Source organism: Stegodyphus dumicola, chromosome 3 (genome assembly GCF_044657685.1).
Source record: "Stegodyphus dumicola isolate Sdum_Otavi_A_Nest chromosome 3, ASM4465768v1".
Lineage (NCBI taxonomy): Eukaryota > Metazoa > Arthropoda > Arachnida > Araneae > Eresidae > Stegodyphus > Stegodyphus dumicola.
The window spans coordinates 198,810,878-198,824,920 of record NC_140770.1 but is presented as its reverse complement, the minus strand read 5'-3'; the positions used below and the strand labels follow the sequence as shown (position 1 = coordinate 198,824,920).

At 34.5% G+C, this 14,043-nt stretch overlaps 1 protein-coding gene across 7 annotated transcripts in view; it reads right to left on the bottom strand.

Moving 5' to 3' along the window:
- LOC118195621 (protein still life, isoform SIF type 1-like) overlaps positions 1-14,043 on the bottom strand; it is a 749,226-nt gene that overhangs the window by 51,299 nt on the left and 683,884 nt on the right. For all 7 annotated transcript variants that reach the window (XM_085813741.1, XM_085813746.1, XM_085813743.1 and 4 more), the window contains 3 exons: positions 8,904-9,167; positions 7,683-7,804; positions 5,892-6,089 (listed from right to left, as the gene is read on the bottom strand). In XM_085813741.1, the coding sequence (XP_085669867.1) occupies positions 5,892-6,089; positions 7,683-7,804; positions 8,904-9,167 (584 nt within the window). The remainder of the gene's footprint in view (positions 1-5,891; positions 6,090-7,682; positions 7,805-8,903; positions 9,168-14,043) is intronic.

Genomic DNA, 14,043 nt, shown 5'->3' with positions numbered 1-14,043 from the left:
GAAACTTCCGAAATCAGCAGAATGAAAAGTTAAACAAAACTTTAAACTCAACCGAAAAACATTCTCAAAATTCAACATAAATTTTCAGTTGACGACTCAAGATTAGACTTTACAGCATAAACAAAATAAAGCAATGTAAATTTTCGAATTTCTATGTAATTTGCAGAGTATAAACAATGTTTCGTAATGTATATTGTCGAATTTTGAGAGAATACAATAATTTTGTCTATAATATGCCATTCACTTGGTAATAAGCACCTAAATATTTAACATAAAAGTTTATTTAGGATTTCTTTACTGATTTTTGCCTTAGCTTTCCTATTTTAACATGCCTGTAATAATGCGATTAAGTTCACTTGAACATAATTTCGGGAATTAGCATTTCGTTAATCAAACAGATATACTAAAAATAATTCAAAAGAAAAAGCATTTGCATATTAACATGATTTACTTTACGAAACAATTATTATTAGCAATGGTTTACTAGATTAAAAAGATGGGCAATATATAGCTTTTTAATACCAATTTTTTGGGATTTCATGCGCAATAAACATTTGAATTAGTTTGAATTTTAAACTCAATAACACAAGTTCTGAGATTTGAATATTTTCATTCAACTACCTAATAAATAACGAATAAGGCATATTTCATCTGTTGCACAAAAATGTTTAAAGTAAACCGAAACATTTAATAGACAAAATGGCTTCAGTAATCACTGGTTAATAATTATCACTGGTTATTATTAAAATTTGCTTTTATTTAAATTTAATAAAAATTTATTTACATAACAGTAAAATTAATAGTAGAATACGGCTGAATGAAATATCATGTTAAACAGTGCGTAAACATTATGTGGACTTCTTTCAATTTAGGCCATCTATACCCGATCAAAGAAACAGACTAAATTGAAAAAAAATGTAACATTTAGAAATTCAATCCTAAACACATACATTGTTGAGAATAATTTAGTTTTTAAAACTGTCAGTTTCAAAAATTTCACTATCAAATCTTCAGTGCAATTAAATTTAATAAAAGTGTCACAGAAGATACAGCAAAATCATGCAAGTTGAATGGCATTGTCTCGTTTGTTTAGAAAACTCAATTTCAACGAACGCCCACTGGCGGAGAAACTAGACTCGATTCGAACGCTCTGAGGAGCGTCGAACAAATAACTTCTGCTTTAAAAAACCAATTAATTTAATATAAGAGATAACTGTCTTAAAATATTTGATACCTGTTGTATATTAATGTACGAGTATCTTTCAATAAATTTTGAAAGACAAGAAGAATTCTTAATTAGAAAGAAACTCTTCCTGGGTTTATTAGATGCTGACAAGAAGTATTTATTAGATGCTGGCTTCACAAACCCTGAAGATGTGACAAGTAAGAAGATGTGATAAGTAACAGAGATTTTACATCACTATTTTGTAATAGATGAACCTGAAGCAAAAAAATTTTTACAGGCATTCTGAGTGAGTGAGTGAGTGAGTGCACCGCTATGATGGCTTCCGACCACGGACGTGAACCAAACGGAATTATATACCATCACGGCGGGGAAGACTCCAGAGTAACAAGGTTGAATATTATATACTAATAACAGTTTTTACATATTGATAACTGCAAGGCACTAAGCGTTATTCTGGTTATCTGCTTTAAGTTCTGAACATTTGAAACATTATAATATTATCCACGGTTGTTTCTGCTTAGACAGTGTCTTGAGATTTTCTCTATTTTATCAAGGGCTATTCTGTTTTTGAGTGTGTTATTTGTCCACATTGTCCAGGCACAGTCCTCTGGTTTCTTCAAGTGCAGAGGCATTCTGAGTTATCCGAATGAATGCATTAGTGGAATTTTCTTTGTGGCATGGTCTGATTTCGTCCTCCTGAAGAGCCTAATGGATGTGAATGGTCATGGCTGCTATATTTGCCGGATCTTAATATTGATGATTATTACTCTGATACATGAAGTAAAAGATATACAGCAATAAGCCAGGTATATATGAAATGTTGAGACTGACTGAAGCTACCGAGAATAACTCTCAAGAAACAATGATGATGAATGATGGATGCAGAAGGATATATATTGAAAATGCTCAAATTTTATCTATCTCGATATTTGATTTAAATTACGACTTTGTTTTGACAAGAGTATCATTAAAGCAGAAATATTTTATAATAAAAGATACTTGTTATAATGATTCTATAAAAATTATTATAAATTTTAAGGTATAAATATTAGCATCGGAAAAAGATCGGCAGATTTTAACACTTGAGACAAATCTCAGAATCGTACCTTCATCTCTTTCTCATTGCTACTTCAACATTTTATACTTGAATTTGGCGTTTCCTTCTCGCATCTTACCTATAGCAAATTCTTCATCTACCTATACCTCAATAGTATTATATACCTCAATATTAATCAATATCAACAGAGTTATAAAAATAATCCTATGATGTATATATAACATACTTAAATTTTATATTACAATAATAACTAAAATTTTCAAATAAAGTATCCATAAAATGAAAACAAAAACGGATACGGTATCATGCTGCTAATGTAAGGCATCATAGAACCTGATAACTGGACATTTCACGAACAATCGGAAAGCATCACAAACCAGTACAGACAAAACAGTATCCTTATGTTCTTATAGCTGTCAGAAAGTTTTGTATTTGAAAAATCTAAAAATAACTATCTTAAATATGACTTGTAAGCCTAAAACAATTTTAATATTATTTACTAAATCGAGGTCGGCATTTTATTGAATGGGTAATTAAAAGAAAAATAATTAAATGACCTAAAACTAACAGAAAAAAATCTGATGTGTGCACCACATGACTTCCTTGTACGGAATATGAAATTATACCCAATTTTTTTTTGCATTTCATTTAAACTTATTGGATTGAATTAAATCTACTTCGTCGATAGCGCATAAACCACAATAGAATAAATGCACTCTCTAAAATTCACTATATTTGTTTACCATAGCGACACTCTGGCCCTAGAATCACTTAACAGTGTTACATTTGTTCATTTTTTAACTCAGAACGCGCAAAATTTATATCATCTTAAGAATTATTTAATCGTTGCCACATGTTCTATTCAAATAGTATAATAAATCTAAAACGATGTATATAAGAAATTAAGCAAAGAACAAAAAAAAAAAAAAAAAAAAAAAAAAAAGTTTTTCACAGACGATTCATTCAATTAATGCAGTTCTTACTTCGCGGCAAGGAAAAAATACACTAAAACTCAAGATTTCTGTATTGAAAATTATGAAGTAAATCTTATTTCCTCGAATAAATTCCGGAATGGATTAAGCATGATTTAATTCGCAATAATAAAAGAAGGCGTTATCTTTGTTATTGCGAAGCTTACTTTCTATAGGTTGGCAACAAATCTACTATTCTGCCGTTTCAAATGTAAACAAGAAATGGCCGCCATGGAAAAAATTATTAGGCTTAGCGGCACTTAAACAACTTTTAAATTGTTGATAATTCTAAAACTATTGCAAACAGATTTACTAAAGACATAAAACCAGAAGATAAGAACAACATAATTCAATCATTTTTAAAGCAAAAAAAAATGCACAATTTGCGAACATATAAGAATAATAAAACTGAGATCACTGAGCCGGGTAACAGAGTGGATATATATATACACATATATTTATATACTTTTGGTGCGGCAGATTGCAACTAAAATACGAGGCGCACATGTACATGTTATAGCACTGCTATATACAAAATTTCAACATTCTGAGGCTACTCCTTTTTGAGTTACGCGAGATACGTACGTACAGATGCAACGCAAATTCCCTTTCGAATTCATTTTAAATCAGTTTTATAATTTTTTTTGGGGGGAAGAGTCTTTTATTCTGTTTTTACGTACAGATGTCAGGCAAAAACATCGTTAAATTGCATTCTATAGCGGTGAAAATAGATATTTGCGTTGAAATATGATGCTTGAAACTTTTCGCGATTATAATACTTCTTTTTTTACTTCGTACAAGGAAGGAAAAAACGGAACGTTTAACGTCATTGATGAAGTACATCTGATTAAGCGGTTAAATAATGTATGCATTCATAAATGTTTCGCTTGATATTTTTGCAAATAAAATACGTCTTCTTTTATTATAAATTTAAAAAAGCCACTTTGGGATACTTTCCAATTGTTTAGCAAACATAGAAGCAAAATTACAATTAAATTGCTGGTCGTGCGATTCGAACATTTTTTTATCAGCATAAAATTTCTGAAGGAACATAAAAGAAAGAAACAAAATGCAAATGCAAACTTATATTTACCTGTAAGCGGGAAGACAAAATGAAAATTAATAAAAACATATGAGTATACATATTATTATGTATCGTGAAGAGTATGCCACACAGAATTTTAATATTAAATATTAGTAATGAACCATAATCTATGATAATCAAGAATGCATCTTACAGAAATAAATGTATAAGCATTCTTAAAAAGCTTTATTATGAAGCACCAAATTAGTGATATTATTCTTTGTATTATCATGCAAGTTTCGAGATGAAAATTTCTAAATACATATTACTGGTTTAAAATGAAAAATGTTTACGGTATTGACATGTTTGCATTAGAAAGTTCAGAAAGTTATCCAGATGATTTAGGATAAGGATAAAATATTGATATTCCTATTAAAATCATTGCCTAAAACTCTCCTTCTCTGATCTAGGCGACTATAATATCTGAAATTGTAAATCCTCAATAAATTGATAAAATGTTTTATTGATAAACTTTTTATTAAATTGAAGAATTATATTTTCGTTAGTGCTAAGAGATGAAATTTTTTTAAAAGAAATACTTTAATTTAAGGCGTATTTATAGGAGGGGATTCTTCTTAATTAGAATATCGAAGCACTGAAATAAAATTAAATTTAAATTTCCAGTAGAACTAAAATAAATGATGTAATGTTAAAAAGAGATTTCCTTTAAAATACATTTTTATAATGTTAAAGGAATCCTAAATATTTTTTTTTTCCTTTGAGAACATACAGACTCCCCGTGCACCACATATGTACAGCACGGGGCTTACAGAAGTAAGTTAACTAGAACATTAAAGGTTACATGTATAAATAAATCCTACATATTACAGTCAGAAACTGTTATACGAGATTATGACTGTAATGTTTAAGATTTTTAATGAATTTATATGAATTATCGTTAAAAGTGTCACATACCTCTACCTACTGTTTAAAATTTCGTTTCTTAAAAAGGAAATTTCCAGAAAATTTTAATTTAAGATAGAGAATTTTATTGCACTGTCAAGTAAAGCCAAAATTATTTTTCGTTAAATCCTTACAAATGAAAATATCAGCTGAGTATAGAATGACTAGTACCAGGTGACTCAAGAGGTAATTTTTAGTTTTAGAAATTATTTAAGAAATAATTTTTCTCATTTTCGCATGCTTAAATTTACCCTCTACTTTTGTGTTTAATAATATCCCAGATTCTGTATTTGAAAGAAGAACATTCTTCAAACGCAATGAAAATTTATTCGGTGCTTTGATAACTCTATAATATCTATGATTATTGCTACGATCATTTTGTCACAATACATATTCGTTTTTAAATTATTAATTCAAACCTAGGCTTTGAGATTTCCAAGAAGTTATTAATACGAACTACAAATATCTCAAATTTAAATCACAATAAAATATAATTTCAAACTTATTTGACTATTTTCAGTATATTTTTAAGGCTGTTTGAAAAAAAGTAATACTTTTCTTTAATTTCAAGAAATCATAGAATTAAAAAAAGATATTCAGTAAGATATTATTATGAAGTTATTAAAAAAGAAATGTTTTCAGAAATGTATGTCGAGAAATTCATTAAGAACATCGGAATGATCTACCCACCTTTACGTATGTTTTTTCCGTTTCTACCAGCTCCATGATGACCTTCCTGAGCTTCTCGGCCTCGGTCAGTTGACGAGAAGGGGTCGCCGAAGTGACTGTGAAAGAACCAGATCCGCTGCTCGCCGTACTGCCAGCCAAACTGGACAGCCGCCTTTGTTCTAAAGGCGTGCGACAGTACTCTGTGACCTGTTCCGCAGTCTAAAAAAAAAAAAAAAAAAAAAAAAAAAAATTTGAAAATTTTAACTAATTACAATCCTTCAATTAAAGACAGTTCTAGTATTTCATATATTTCGAAATTTTAATATTGGAGCTAAAGTAAAATATAAATAAGAATCTCGTTTGCCATTATTTTGTGGGCAAAGTATTTTCATAACCAAATTACACCATAACATCGTCTAAAACTGCTCAAATGGAAAGGAGCGTTTTTTTAACATCTTTTGTGTTACCTTTATTAAATATCACGTTTTTCGCACTTAAACCACATTACACTCAATTCAACAGCAATATCACAAAACATTTAAAAACAGCATATCTTTAGAATTTTCAAGAGACAATCTCGTGCACCGGAGATAAAAATGTTTTTTTCCATACAGTGTGGACATTGCTCGCTTTGAAATCGTTGAGTTTGTTAATCAAGAATTCGTTAAAGTTTTACAAAATATGAAATAGGTAATAAAACAAATTCGAAATTAAACATTTGGGCTTCCAGGTGCCCATATTCGGCTGGAGGATTACGTTATTTAAAATTTGGTGATTCGTTTTATCATCAAATTACCATGGTTTTTTTAACAATGCGAGAAACATACATACATTCATGCAGATTTTTCATTATTTAATTTCTTTAAATATAATACAGGGTAATAATTTGGTGCCAACAATTAAAAAAAAGTAATACGTCGTTTACAGTGAACTGACGCAAAATGCCGTTTTGAGAATAATAGCCCTTCTGGGCTAACCCTCCTTCGAACTAATGATTGATTACTTACGAATTGAAGAATGGAAAGCAGTTGCAATGGAGCAGTCTGCTTAACTCAAGCTTCATGGTGACGTTAGCAAAAAACTGATTAAACTCGCCAGTTTCGCAAAACCATTGCCACATGGTAACACGGACACGTGTAACACGTTACCATGGCCCACACATGTAAACGCGGACTGAAGAAATCGGACATTCGAATGTAGCTGCTGAGGATGGATAACTTGAAAGTTGCAAGGCAGAGATTAGTAGCTTGGTGGGAATCATATTGAGAGAAAAAGCGGCAAGTTAGTGTGCTGTGGAACTCAATCGGTGCACATAGTGCTTTTTCGCTTCTTTCTTACTTCATTCTTCGAAATCTGAGTGTATATTTTATATTTCATTGGCTGACCCTCATATGCAGCAGGGCCATCATAACTTGGTATCCACCGTCTGTGGCTTAAAGTAAAAAATATGAAAGTGCAAAAAATGCTATTTTGAATTCTAATTTTTAAAACATTTCTCCAAAGAAAAGCTGTTTCTCTCCCCCTCCCGTCATTGTATCCTGGGAAACAATAAGGGCATCGCAAAAGATTGTCACACAAGCACAATCGGAATTTCGAATGGTCCTGCCCGCATGATGTACTAGACCTTTTTGGTCCGTGGTTAAAATTATTTGCGCACCTGTGGGTTACATTCATTACAGTGTTCTAAACTTTCGACGATTCTCAGTTGTTACAGAAGCATACGAAAATAATCACCAGAAATAACAACTCAGTAAACTTCTGCACATATTTGCTGAGGTAACATAAACATATACAAGTTGCAATTTAACTCACTTTGAGCAGCGTCTCTATTTGTTCAGCAGAAAGTTGGCTGGTCAGATCTTGAGAGGGCAAGGGGGTAGGAGAAGGCGTAGGTCGTCCAGACGTTTCTGGCGATTTTTCCTTATCCATGTCCCCTGGGGGAAAAAATCAAAACATGTAAAAAGCGTTAAGATGCAAAGAACATGTAGGATGAATGAATTGCTTTCAGTGAAATATAAAATAACATTTAAGTATTACTACAAAATACCACACTGAAAATGGACATCCATTTCATGCAATTTATCAAAAAGGAATAGTAGCACATATTTTAAAGCATTTACACGTTTGCAAAATAGCGAATTTAATGCATTATAATTTAAAACCAAAAGAATTTAAGATGAAATTATTCGACATACGTACTATTTTACATATTTCGCCTCACGTGAAATTTTTAAATATTAACTGATTTTAAACAAAGTTATCAAAATTAAATAAAAAATGACCATCCTAAATAATTCATTAAACTAAATAGAAAACAAATAACTGACTATATTCCCAAGTAAGGCAGGCTTTTAAAAATAATAATTTTGGTTTCATGCTATATTTTAAGTGCGCAGATGCCGCCGAGACACTATACAGATACGCCACGCCCTTGTTCGTGTTTCGAGCCCGCTGAACAGTGATATGGCAAAGAGTATTGTTAACCACTGTACTGACCAGGCAGACATTTACCTAACGTTAGTTGCATTAATATCAGTTTTTTTCTTCTAAACCGTTTAAACAATTTCTTACAAACATTAGTGAATGCAACGTTTTCTTAATAATTATTACAAATGATTATCTTTGCTTCCGAAACAATTTCTTTCTGCCCTTTTTTTTTTTGGTTAAAGCCAGAATGCAAACAGCGGCGTAGATGAGCTTTATCAGGTTCCATTTTTATGTGTAAGAAATATAACGTTATGTAGTTAAGATACCGTTAGGAAAATTTAAGATCATGACTGAGCAACTTCGTAAATTTATTAAGTAACAAAGCGTCCAGTAATGTATTTACAACCCAACAGATATCTTATAAGAAAGTGAAACAAATCATAGAATGAAATTAAATTTCATGTAACGAAACATTTCTTTTACATAAAAACGTCAAAAATTGTATTAAGAGAAGGAAACTGTATGGAGTTACTAATTCTACTGACTGCGAACTAATTCTACTGATTGCAAATATAATCGCAGGAGAAAATCAAATTTTAATCATACCGTATAATGGAGAAGGAACGATGAGTTTGTCTATCATCTCCTCACTAATGACCGAATCTGAGGGGGGAGGTGGGCAAACTAGAGATTCAATATAGTCATCTGTGGTGCGCATTACCCCCGCCATATCGGGGGGTTCCGTGCGAGCTGACCGCATCATCATGCAAAGCGACAGTTCCTCTTGGAGGACACTCTCGATATACATCATGTCCAAATCACTCACAATGGCACCGTTGATCACCATGATCTCGTCACCTTTGATTAGACCTAGAAAAAACATTATGGCAGTTCAGACGAAAATGAATGATAGAAATACGTTAATCCATAAACAATTCGCTGAAAAATATTTCCTAGAAGAGCAAAATATACAGTTCTGATGAATACTGGCACATGAATATAATATTATTCGGTTTCAAATCGAATTTAGCTAACCGAATTCTAGTTAAAGGAACTAAATTACAAGGACTGATTTTTTACCTTCTAAGCTAATTAAAATTAAAATTAATTTTAATTTATTTATGAGGTTTTGATTTTTTTATTGATTTATATAATATGAAAAGATAATATAGCACATACCATATTTTTTAAAAAGCTAATAAGTTATTTTAAATAATGTGTAAGTGAAACTTCCTTGTTTCTAAACGTTTCGTACTGAGACGAAATTTCATCTTCCCGCGCTTTATTTTAATGAAGTGAAAATTCGGTTCTTTTCAATAAAAAACCATTTTATTAATAAATTTTATTTAGACTTTTGAAACACAATCATATAATTCCTCCAGCTTATTAAAAACGACTAGTACAAATTTTATATCAGACTAGCGGGCAAGCCCGCTTATCATTGTTCGTTTTTAAAAGAATTCCTAATGTAATTTCGCGGGTATTGGAAATTTGAAACGAACTACCAGTGTCCAGCGGTTTCGCGCTGTCTGCCCCCGCTTTATTAAATTTTGCATCCAGAATATACTGCATACGCGATACACTTGCGTAAAATCACGAAAACACCCATGCAGCCAGCCCGCAAATTTTCGGGATTCGAAAGTTGGAACGAACTAACAGTGTCCAGCGGTTACCACTGATGCAGCCAGCCTGCTCGCCGGAACTCGTAAGTTGGACCGAACTACCAGTGTTCAGCTTTCTTGCGCGGGCTGCGCCCGCTTTATTCACTTATGCATACAGAAGACACTGCATACATGATACACATGCGTAAAATCACAAAAACAGCCGTGTAACCCGCCTGCTCGCCGGAACTCGTAAGTTGGACCGAACTACCAGTGTTCAGCTTTCTTGCGCGGGCTGCGCCCGCTTTATTCACTTATGCATACAGAAGACACTGCATACATGATACACATGCGTAAAATCACAAAAACAGCCGTGTAACCCGCCTGCTCGCCGGGATTCGAAAGTTGGACCGAACTACCAGTCCAGCGGTTACCACTCATGCAGCCAGCCTGCTCGCCGGAACTCGTAAGTTGGACCGAACTACCAGTGTTCAGTGACTTTGACGCCCGCTTTATTCACTTATGCATACAGAAGACATTGCATACATATTACACATGCGTAGCCTGCCTGCTCGCTGGGATTCAAAAGTTCGACCGAACTACCAGTGTTCATCGGTTTTGCGCGGGCTGGGCCCACTTAATGCACATATGTATTAAGAAGACACTGCTTCCACGATACACATATGGAAAATCATGAAAACACCCACGCAACAGACTGCTCGCCGGGACTCGTAAGCTGGAGCGAACTACCAGTGTTCAGCTTTCTTGCGCGGGCTGCGCCCGTTTTATTCATTTATGTATCTAGAAGACACTGCATACATGATACTGATGTGTAAAATCACAAAAACACACGTGTAACCTGCCTGCTCGCTGAGATTCAAAAGTTGGACCGAACTACCAGTGTTCAGCGGTTTTTAGCGGGCTGCGCCCTCTTTATTCATGTATGCATCCAGAAGATACTGAATATACTATATACATGCGGAAAATCACGAAAGCACCCATGCAGCAGCCCGTTCGCCGGGATTCGAAAGTTGGACCGAACTACCAGTGTTCAGTGACTTTGACGCCCGCTTTATTCCCTTATGCATACAGAAGACGTTGCATACACATTACACATGCGTAGCCTGCCTGCTCGCTGGAATTCAAAAGTTGGACCGAACTACCAGTGTTCATCGGTTTTGCGCGGCTGGGCCCGCTTTATGCACATATGTATTAAGAAGACACTGCTTCCACGATACACATATGGAAAATCATGAAAACACCCACGCAACCAGCCTGCTCGCCGGGATTCATAAGTTGGAGCGAACTACCAGTGTTCTGCTTTCTTGCGCGAGCTGCGCCCCCCTTTATACCTTTATGTATCTAGAAGACATTGCATACACGATAGAGATGTGTAAAATCACAAAAACACCCGTGTAACCTGCCTGCTCGCCGGGATTCGAAAGTTGGAGCGAACTACCAGTGTTCAGCGGTTTTTAGCAGACTGCGCCCTCTTTATTCATGTATGCATCCAGAAGATACTGAACATACTATATACATGTGGAAAATCACGAAAGCACACATGCAGCCAGCCCGTTCGCCGGGATTCGAAAAAGGGACCGAACTACCAATGTTCATTGACTTTACGGTGCCGCTAATGGGCCGTTGTAGAAAGAGAAATCGCGAAAATTTTCGGGTTTGTTATTCAAACAATAGATTCGTTATTAAAATTCCTTTATTTTTTATAAACTTCAACATAATCACACACAAAATTGTATCAATATATATATATATATTAATACGATTAATAATTCATAATTATTTATAATAAAAAAAGTTCTCATATACCGTCTCCAAGGATCACATGTTCAATTTAAAACCCAAAACGAAAAAAAAATGTTTAAATTTACAGAATCCGCACAAAGTTTCAACAAAGTTGTTTCACAAGAATATAGTTAAGTTAAATTAAATTTAAATAATTCTTTTGCGTCGTTGCTGCAAGGAAAAGCTCATATTCAATTAAAATTTAATTAAGAAATTTGAATCGTAAAAAAAATTTAATAATTATTATTGTTGCGAACTAATTTACGATATCATTTAAATTCAAAAAGCATATGTAAATTAAGTAGACGTATCGAAAACCATGAAAAAATATATTATTCAAAAAGATTAAATTTATTATTCCAAAAAAAATTACATATTTTAAAAAAATAGCGCTTTCAGATTTTTTAATTAATATCTCAGCTGATTAAAATTGTACAACTTCAAGAACGCCATCATTTAAATTTAATGTAATATAACAACTTTTACTCAATAGTAATAAAAGAATTTGGCAATAACATATCGTGGCAATTATAAAAACCTGAAATTAAAAGAATGTTAGTTTAAAATGCTGATATTAACGAAATATTTTCAATGCACCGTGAGGTAACATGAAATCGCGTGTTTTATTAAAACTTCAGAATATAACCTTGATTTTTATCTCTAGCGGTTCAAGAAACTGTAGCCACTCGGAAAGATGAGGGGGAAAATTAGCATTTTCACAGTTTTTAATTAATATCTCAGCTGATTAAAGTCGTACGAAGATGAGAATGGTGTCAATGGATTCCGAGAATTTTTTGCAATCCGGCGATACCTCTCTCGAATTCCAACTCGACCCGGTTCCATAGATATTTGAAAAAAAAAAAAGAAATTGACACGTGACCTTTCGCCAGCACAAATCTGAAACGGAAGCAATTGCCCCCCCCCCGGCGCTTTCGAAAAAGCAATTTTATCTCAGCTAATTCCGAGACAGTTGCCACTCCGAAAAATGAAATAACGTTTTCGCAGTTTTTAATTAATAACTCCGCCGATTATTGTCGCACGAAGATGGGACCGGTATCGATGGATTCGTTGATTTTTTTGGCATCCGGTGATATGCGTTTCGAATTCCAACTCGGCGCCGTTCCGTAGTTATTCGAGAAAAATGAATTTGGCACTTGGCCAAATCCCTAAAATAGGGAAAACCCGACCAAAAAGTGCAAAACGTAGGGAAATGTAGGGAGAAAATGAGTTTTTAATTAATATCTCGGCTAATTAAAGTCGCACGAAGATGCCGATGGTCAATATGGCGAGCCACGGACATTCTGAATCCAACGGTACCTTCCGCTAAGCTCTGCACCCAGCCATTCCGGAGGAGATGATGTTACAAACACACAAACACACAGACAGACGCGCACAGATTTTAATAGTATAGACTAGCGGGCAAGCCCGCCAGCTGAGCGGGCTGAAGCCCGCTTATCATTGTTCGTTTTTAAAAGATATCCTATGTTAAATTTGGCCGGTATTGAAAAGTTGAACCGAACTACCATTTTTTAGCGGCATTCCGCGGGCTTCCCCCGCTTTTTTCACCTATGCATCCAGAAGTTACCGCATACACTATACATATGCGGAAAATCACGAAAACACCCATGCTTCCAGCCCTTTCGCGGGTATTCGAAATTTGGACCGAAATACCAGTGTTCAGCGCTTTTGGGCGGGAGCCCGCCCAAAACAGTGTTCACGTGTGCATGCAAAAGATACTGCGTACACCGTACACATGCGTAAAATCACGAAAACACCCCTCCAGCCAGCCCGCTGCCGATTCGAAAGTTGGACCGAAATACAATTTTTCAGCGATTTTGCGCGTGCTGTGCCCGCTTTATTCACGTATGCATGCTGAAGATGGTGCATAAACGATACACATGCGTAAAATCACGAAAACAAACATGGAGCCTGCCTGTTCGCCGGTATTCGAAAGTTGGACCGAATTACCAGTGTTATGTGGCTTTGCGCGGGCTCTGCCCGCTTTATTCACATATACACCCAGAAGATACTCCATACACTATACACATGCGTAAAATCACGAAAACACCCATGGAGCCAGCCAGTTCGTCGGGATTCGAAATTACCGCATTACCAGAACCGCATTACCAGTATTCTGTGCCCGCTTTATTCACGTATGCATCCATGAGATACTTTATAAACGATACACATGCGAACAATCACGAAAACACCCATGCAGCCAGCCCGCTCGCCGAGATTCGAAAGTTTGAGCGAACTACCAGTGTTCAGCGGTTTTACCCGGTATCCGCGCGCTGTATTCACGTATGCATCCAAATTTTATATACAGTACCCCGGAATTCGAA